Raw genomic sequence first — 9,137 nt, forward strand, 5'->3', positions numbered from 1 at the left:
TCAGACTTTTATTATGAAGTATCTATTTACTGCGTTGTATGGGTTTATGGTTTAAATTTAACTGTTGTGTTATTTGCACATACAAATGAAGATTTTAGCAGATTAAGTTTTGAAATACACATAGATATGTGTTGAGCAATTCAAAATAAAGTACTTCGCTTATTAATGTTGTTCTATATTAGATTTAAATGTCGCATTGGATAATAGATATAAGTTATTGGGTAGTTAATTTGTAGAATGAAGTAATAAATTATAATAATGAAGTGGAAATCTATAATAATGAAGTATCAGACTTTTATTATGAAGTATCTATTTACTGCGTTGTATGGGTTTATGGTTTAAATTTAAGTGTTGTGTTATTTGCACATACAAATGAAGATTTTAGCAGATTAAGTTTTGAAATATACATAGATCTGTTTTGAGCAATTCAAAATAAAGTACTTCGCTTATTAATGTTGTTCTATATTAGATTTAAATGTCGCATTGGATAATAGATATAGTTCATTGGGTAGTTAATTTGTAGAATGAAGTAATAAATTATAATAATGAAGTGGAAATCTATAATAATGAAGTATCAGACTTTTATTATGAAGTATCTATTTACTGCGTTGTATGGGTTTATGGTTTAAATTTAACTGTTGTGTTATTTGCACATACAAATGAAGATTTTAGCAGATTAAGTTTTGAAATATACATAGATCTGTTTTGAGCAATTCAAAATAAAGTACTACGCTTATTAATGTTGTTCTACATTAGATTTATATGTTGCATTGGATAATAGATATAATTTATTGGGTAGTTAATTTGTAGAATGAAGTAATAAATTATAATAATGAAGTGGAAATCTATAATAATGAAGTATCAGACTTTTATTATGAAGTATCTATTTACTGCGTTGTATGGGTTTATGGTTTAAATTTAACTGTTGTGTTATTTGCACATACAAATGAAGATTTTAGCAGATTAAGTTTTCAAATACACATAGATATGTGTTGAGCAATTCAAAATAAAGTACTTCGCTTATTAATGTTGTTCTATATTAGATTTAAATGTCGCATTGGATAATAGATATAAGTTATTGGGTAGTTAATTCGTAGAATGAAGTAATAAATTATAATAATGAAGTGGAAATCTACAATAATGAAGTATCAGACTTTTATTATGAAGTATCTATTTACTGCGTTGTATGGGTTTATGGTTTAAATTTAAGTGTTGTGTTATTTGCACATACACAAGATTAGATCGAGACTTGGAGTACCTCTTGAAGAATATGTTCTGAGATTCAGATATAGATGTGGTCTTTATCAGTGAACTCATTGGAAAATCCCTAAAATATGCAGGAACCTGTAGTTCATCAAGTAATTAAAATACTTCATTTAAAGGCAAATATATTTCAGCAGACAGAAAATATGTTTCCAAAGGAGGATACGTACCCAATATTTTCGTGAGTCAAACATAGAGGAAAACCACTCATTATCCTTAAGCCCATATTTTTCCATTACATTATTCCAGGATTCTTCAAATTCTTCAGGCTCTATCAACTCAGACCAAACACAACTGTTTAACTCCTTTTTCAAATCTTCATTGCCAAGTTGACTCTTTGGTAACTTTTCCACAACTTTAAACATGATGTGCCACATGCACCATCAATGTCTTGTATCAACAAGGACTCTTTCCACAGCAACCTTCATTTCCAAATCATGATCAGTAATGATCAATTTTGGTGCAGAACCCATGCATTTGACAAAACGTTCAAACAACCATGAGAAAGAATCAACATTTTCCTTAGATAATAAGCCTGCACCAAATGTTACAGGTCTTCCATGCTTGTCTTTTCCTGTGAACGGTACAAATATCATGCAGTACCTGCATTAAATCGATTCATCAAAAAGATCCAGTAAATGTTATGCAGTACATGCATTATAAGTTAGTTCATTTGGTAAGGTAAATACTTCATCTTGTCGTAGTTTTACTACATTCAACTAAGAATTCTAAATACTTACTCCTCACATCATTCTAGTAGACTATTAATTCATTATTGACAGTTACTAGTACCTTCTGTTAAGTTATTGCATTAAGTTATTGCATTAATACAGTAAATTTTTTATGCATATGCAAGTTGATCACATCAATAATCATTTTACTATAAACAACATACTTCATACCTGTTAGTTGAATAGGTTGTGTCAAACGATACTATATCACCGTAGAGATGGAAATTCTTCTTAGCAATGGGATCACACCAGAAAAGACGAGTGAGCCTATCTTTGGAGTTCACCTCAAAATCATAAGTGAATGCCGGACAATTCTCCTTCTTTCGGCTCATTTCATTAAGTATCATCTGTGCATCTGCCCCACGAGTAAATGCTCTCAAGTCGCGCCTATAGTTTCGAACTTCTACAACCGTACACCCAACATAATCTATCCCACCAAGAACCTCATTCAGCAACTTAAAAGTCAACGTAGGACCTATGTTTGCACTTGCACAATCTAATATAAATTTCTGATGCATTAGATCAATGTTGCGATTCAGCCTCATGAATCGCCTTTGGCGTCCCTCCACCATATCATGCTTATGTTTTTCATCAAACTGTTTGACAACATAACCAATTCCCTTACAAAATTTAAAGGCAATTTTAGCCTTGCAAAAACACTTCCTAGAAGAACGTCTGCGTTTTGACTCATGCCCTTGCATTTTATTTTTCTTCTGACCTTCTCTACTGCACACAACATATAACCATGTGACAAGATCTCCCTCCTTTTTTGATCCATGTTTACGAGTGTCAAACCCAACATGCCGTGCATACTTATTATAGAACTCAGTAGCATCATCAAGTTTAGGAAAAATCTGTCCTATATAGGGCTTCAGTTGGGATGGACAGTCAGGTAAGTATGACACTGATATAAAACATGCAAACTACTGTTAGTGGAAAATTAAAACAAACAATTTATGCCTACAAATTTAGTTCATTATAACAACAATTTAGTTCATTCAGCTGTGTTATTACTTCATTATAACAACAATTTAGTTCAATAAGAGTCGAATTGATGGCATACTTTAATGTGCAAACAACACATCAGTTAAAAGATGTTACTTCATTATAATATTTTATTAATTCATTTTTACTGTGATTTACTTCATTATTATGTATTATTACTTCATTTTAGTAATAAAACCTACTATATAAACAGATCATTTATATTACTTCATTATCATAACTTATTACTTCATTATATGAATTCAATACTTCATACTAACTAGATTATAGTTAATAGGAAAACAGATCATTTATATTACTTCATCTTATCAATTTATTACTTCATTCTCATGTTTTATTACTTCATTTTGGTAATAATCCTAACTGTATAAGCAAATCAATTATATTAATTCATTATCATAGTTTATTACTTCATCTTATCAATTTATTACTTCATTAAAAAGAATATGTAGTTCATTTTAATGTGCAAACAAGTCAGCATATCAGCATTTAATATTCAATAAGAACAGAAGTTCAGTTTTACTTATTATTACTACAGGATAACCAAACTTTACTTCATTATGAGTACAAATCGCATATACACTACAATAATATCAACATTTAATATTCAACAAGAACAGAAGTTCAGTTTTACTTGTTATTACTTCAGGATAACCAAAGTTTAGTTCATTATGAGTACAAATCGCATATACACTACAAACATGAAAAAAAATTGTTTTACTTCTTTAGTTTTAAGCTCATGGATCAGCGTTCCAACGTTCCAACGTAGTTTTTAGCTCATTTTTTCGACCATTTACTTCATTATTAATATGTTTACACTACAAACATGAAAAACATCGAAAATAACACATTGCTCAACTGGAAAAAGTCATGAACCTTCAACTGTGGTATTATCTGATTCTGGCTCTAAATCTGAATCAGAATCCGTATCAAAAAGAGATCCTCCTGGATTAGTAAGATCATCCATAATCGATCCATCATTGATCGATGTACATCCAGTTGAAGTAGATCCTAATTCGTCTTCAACCTCGGAATTTGTTGATGTAGATCCTAATCCGTCGATATTCTCCATGAGAGTCAGAATATTGCCAAATTGAAGCAAAACGCGATGGTGAATCAAAGGCAGATCGTGAATTAAAGTAGAACGCGATCGTTAATTGAAGGAATATCGTAAATTGAAGAAGATCGTGGAAGGCAGATTGTAGAAGAATTTGATTGAAGAATTGAACGCGATCGACGAATTGAAGAACTTGATTGAAGATCGTGGACGGCAGATCGTGAATTGCGAGAATTGTGTAAAGATTGTGTGAGAATTGAGACGAAGAGAATAATGTTTTGCATGTTAATAATTAATTTCCTAAAATACCCCTCAACAAGTTTTAATTGAATAAAATTAAAAACAAATTGTAAATTAATCCTAGCCACAAGATTAAGAAAATGGAAGGCCCTAATTTGGTCTCTAGTTCGGCCATTAAGAATGGTTCGACATTGATCACAACTATATATATATATAGAGGAGTGATCAAGGTCTAACTATAAGTGTATAACTAGAGAATAAATCTCAGCCACATGTTATCTTTATCCAATGACTAAAATAAGTAAATAACTTTAGTTAATCAAAATTGCATAGGGGTATTTTAGGAAATCAACTTTGTTCTCATATTTTCACATACACACACCATTCACGCTTACACACACAAACACACACTCTCTCCTTCTCTCACGACGGAGGTGGCGGAGCACACTTGCACCTCCTCTCCGGCGACACCCTCCTCCGGCTTGCCTGCCTCTCACGGCTGCCTCCCTATCTGTGGACCTCTCCTCCGGTCTGCCTCTTGCGGAGTACGGCTCACCTCCTCTCGCGGGCATCGGCAATATCTCTATACCTGTGCCGTCGTCGCCTCCTGCTCCCCGACTAATTTGTTGTAATCTCCACTGCACATACTCATGCTCAACAATCTCCATCGCCAATTGAAGAATCTTCATCGCAAGAACTGATTTACTCCATCGTCAATTATCGATTATCAGAATCTGCAAATTCGCTATACTCACGCAGATTCTATAGATTTTTATCGCTAATGCTGAGATTTTCCCTATCTCCATCACTCACGTTGATTTGTTGTGATCTCCCTAGCCAATTATACAATCTACATAGCTCCGCTCATGTTCAACAATCTCCATCATCAATTGCAGATTCTTCATCGCAAGAACTGATTTCTCTATGGTCAACTGTCAATTTGAAGTGAATATTTGTTATAGTGAAATAAACATTTCTTATGGTGAAGTGAATATTTCTTATAGTGAAGTGAATATTGTTATGTATATTATGCATATAGTGAACTAGTATATGCTCACAGTGAAGTAATTAAGCATATAGTGAACTAGTATATGCTTACAGTGGAGTAAATTGTGCCTATAGTGAACTAGTATATGCTTTCAGTGATGTATATTGAGCATATAGTGATGTATATTGTGAATATAATGAGTTCCATCTGTTGAGGTCCTTGGATATCTGAGATGAGTTCCACGTTAGGTTCGTCCACCTTCTCTTTGCTATGATGGTGCAGCTCTGGCTTGTCGTCGTCTTCATCATCGTCGATAGTTATGATTAATTTTGGTGTCAAGGTGAAAGAGTGGCCTGGAGTCTTCATTGTACGGCTTCCAAAAGGTTTGTTGGGGTAACGAGGCGAAGTGAGGACTGCTCCTGTTGAAGAAAATGCAGGAGAAAATGGATAGTCCTAAGTGGTGGTTTTAGTTCACTTCTTACATGTATTTAGTTCACTTTCCAATGGTTTTAGTTCACTATAAATGAGTTTTGTTTCGTTGAATATTTTTTTTTTCGTTCAGCATACTTATTTTGGGTACACTATAGGTGCGAATTATTTAACTGCTTTATTCAAATGAACTACATATTTTATGTGATGAGGTAATGCAATTGATTTGTTTTCCTTATTAACTATAATCTAGTTGTTGTGAAGTATTGAATTCATATAATGAAGTAATAAGTTATGATAATGAAGTAATATAAATTATCTGTTTATACAGTAGGTTTTATTATTAAAATAGAGTAATAAAACATTATAATGAAGTAAATGACTCTAAAAATGAAGTAATAATATATTATAATGAAGTAACATCTTTAACTGATGTGTTGTTTGCACATTAAAATGAACTACATATTCTTTTTAATGAAGTTGTAAATTGATAAGATGAAGTAATAAATTATGATAATGCATTAATATAAATTATCTGTTTATACCATAAGGTTTATTACCAAAATGAAGTAATAAAAATGATAATGAAGTAAATATGAACTATATGTTTACTGTTTTGTATGTGTTTAGGATTTTAGAATTAAAATTAACTGCTGCATTGTTTGCATATTCAAATGAACTACATATTTTATGCGATGAGGTAATGCAACTGATCTGTTTTCCTATTAACTATAATCTAGTTGTTGTGAAGTATTGAATTCATATGATGAAGTAATAAGTTATGATAATGAAGTAATGCAAACGATTTGTTTATATAGTAGGTTTTATTACTAAAATGAAGTAATAAAACATTATAATGAAGTAAATGACTCTAAAAATGAAGTAATAATACATTATAATGAAGTAACATCTTTAATTGGTGTGTTGTTTGCACATTAAAATAAACTACATATTCTTTTTGATGAAGTAGTAAATTGATATAATGAAGTTAGTTGTGTCTTTAATGAAGCAACAACGGCAAGGCGCATTTGTCCAAGGTGGTGACTCGGCAGCAGAAACAAACACGGTGAGCAGAGGCAGCGCGAAGGAGATGAAGATGATGTAGCTTTGAGCGGACATAGGCAGCGGTGGAGTTAGAAAACTCCGAGCGCAAACCGACGGTGGCCGCGGCGGCAAATCTGCAACAATGGCACACCGACAGCGGCTCTGGTGAGGTGACGACGCTAAAGGGGTGCGACAGCCGTGAGAGTCTGGCGGTCGTGAGACGGTGAAGCTAAACTTATATAAATAACTAAGAAACACAATTGAGAAAAATAGCTAGAAGATTAATCAATGAAAATGAGTAAATTGGTAGATAATATTCACTTCAGCGGTTGGAGATGGAAGAAACGATAGCTGGAGGCGGAGGAAACGACGAATGGAGGTTAAGGAAATGACGTTGGGTTAAATTCTAGAGAGTAAAGAAGAATAGAAGAAGAAGCTCAAACGAATTTTGAAAATGAATATAATAGGGTAATTGATTTTAACCTTAACTCATTTGTTGAAAGTCTATTATACCCCTACATTATTACGGTGAACTAATTCTCTCTTGTAGTGAAGTAAAATTTGGATTAATTTTGAAATCCTATGTTGAATTTCAGCCCTTGATTTTTTAATTTTGTGGCTAAGATTTGTTCTCTAGTTATACATTTAAGGGATGTTGCCCTATATCACTACTATATATATATATATAGGGTTTTGATCCATAAAGACTAGATTTAAATACAGAAACGCAAAACAAGATCATACGTAGGCCATTTTTAGGTCATAGTTAGTTTATTTTTATGTCATGCTAACAAAGCATGACCTAAAATGATCTTAACATGACATAAACCTGAATCTTATAATATGACCTAAAACTACTTAATTATGACCTTTCGTATTTTAGGTTAATTATTGGCCATTAGATCATCTAATCCTATGGCCCGGATTTGGGCTGCATTTCTTGATTTAAATGCATACTTATTTTGATCAACTCCTATATATATATATATATATAGAGAGAGAGAGAGAGAGAAGTGATCAATGTTTAACTAATATTAAGTGTATAACTAGAGAATTAATTTCAGCCACATATCTTAACATTCCAAATTAATCATATGGTTTAAATAAACTTTCAAATTTTTATGAGAAAATACTTGTCTAAGGGCATTTTGGGAATTCAATATTTCAACATGAATTAATGAAATTTATAATCATCCATCGTGAATTTATCGTCAACCAATCTTCCCAAATCATTCTCCAATCTGAACCAAATTTAGCTTAGGATTTCTTCCAAAAATATGAAATTCCCGATCTGAATCAAATTCAAGCGCGATTTCTCAGATCTGAACCAAATTCAGCTTCGTTCTGATTGAATTCAAGCGCGATTTTCTCAAATCTGATTGGATCGATCAGCGCGAATTAGTTTGGATCGATCAGCGTGATTTGATTCTGATTGAATTCATCACAACTGATCAAATTCGCTCAGGATTGACCAACGCAATTTGATTCATTCTTCCCGTTCATTCCTTCATCGCGACGTCTGGACTCCTTCAAATGGATTCAATTCCGATACATTCATCGGAAGATTATTTCGATTCTGATTCCTCTTCATCGGGAGAGGAAGGAGAAACTGAATCTAAAGGTAATTATCAATTATTATCAATTAAGTGTTGTTGCTCAGCATGATTAGATCGTGTATGATGTGAAAAAACGTTAGAGTGAACTATATGTGACGAACAGTGAAGTAAATATGCTCAATATGAGTTGTAGTGTAGTAAATATGCTTTATATTGAAGTAAATATTGTTTGTATTGAAGTATATTATGCATTTAGTGAATTATTTTCATTTTAGTGAAGTATATTATGCATTACAGTGAAGTACATCATAATTAAAGCGAAGTATTCCAATGTTAGCGTAAAGTGTTTGTGATTCATGGTTAGAGTGAAGTAAAACATGGTTAGATTGAAGTATTCCAGTGTTAGAGTGAAGTATCTGTCATCTATGCTTGTAGTGCTCTGTTTTTCCCTTTCAGTGAAGTAAAACATGGTTAGAGTGAAGTGTCTGTCATCTATGCTTAAAGTGCTCTGTTTTATCGTTTCAGTGAAGTAAAATATGGTTAGAGTAAAGTAGTCCATGGTTAGAGTGAAGTGTTTGTCATCTATGCTTGTAGTGCTCTGTTTTTCCATTTCAGTGAAGTAAAACATGGTTAGAGTGAAGTATTCCAGTCTTAGAGTGAAGTGTTTGTCATCTATGCTTAAAGTGCTCTATTTTTTCATTTTAGTAAAGTGAAACATGATTACAGTGAAGTATTTTATGCTTACAGTGAAGTATATATTTCTTACAGTGGTTTACGTACCAAAATGTCCCGATGATTTGAAACCAAAAATTGGACAAAGTTTC

General features: G+C 32.5%; 1 protein-coding gene across 1 annotated transcript; it reads right to left on the reverse strand.

Moving 5' to 3' along the window:
* Positions 1-1,646: 1,646 nt before the first annotated feature.
* On the reverse strand, positions 1,647-4,071 carry LOC125195030 (protein FAR1-RELATED SEQUENCE 5-like). Its single transcript, XM_048093234.1, has 4 exons — positions 3,876-4,071; positions 2,166-2,898; positions 2,056-2,058; positions 1,647-1,866 (listed from the first exon to the last, which is right to left on the reverse strand). The coding sequence occupies exons 1-4, from the start codon at positions 4,069-4,071 to the stop codon at positions 1,647-1,649; spliced, it is 1,152 nt and encodes a 383-aa protein (XP_047949191.1).
* Positions 4,072-9,137: the final 5,066 nt, after the last annotated feature.

Source organism: Salvia hispanica, chromosome 6 (assembly GCF_023119035.1).
Source record: "Salvia hispanica cultivar TCC Black 2014 chromosome 6, UniMelb_Shisp_WGS_1.0, whole genome shotgun sequence".
Taxonomy (NCBI): domain Eukaryota; kingdom Viridiplantae; phylum Streptophyta; class Magnoliopsida; order Lamiales; family Lamiaceae; genus Salvia; species Salvia hispanica.

Excerpts from the sequence above, each read along its gene's own strand:
- LOC125195030 (XM_048093234.1), bottom strand. The coding sequence starts at position 4,071 with ATGGAGAATATCGACGGATTAGGATCTACATCAACAAATTCCGAGGTT. Across the intron at positions 2,899-3,875 it reads AGATAATACCACAGTTGAAG|TGTCATACTTACCTGACTGT; the intron begins GTTCATGACTTT and ends GTTTTATATCAG.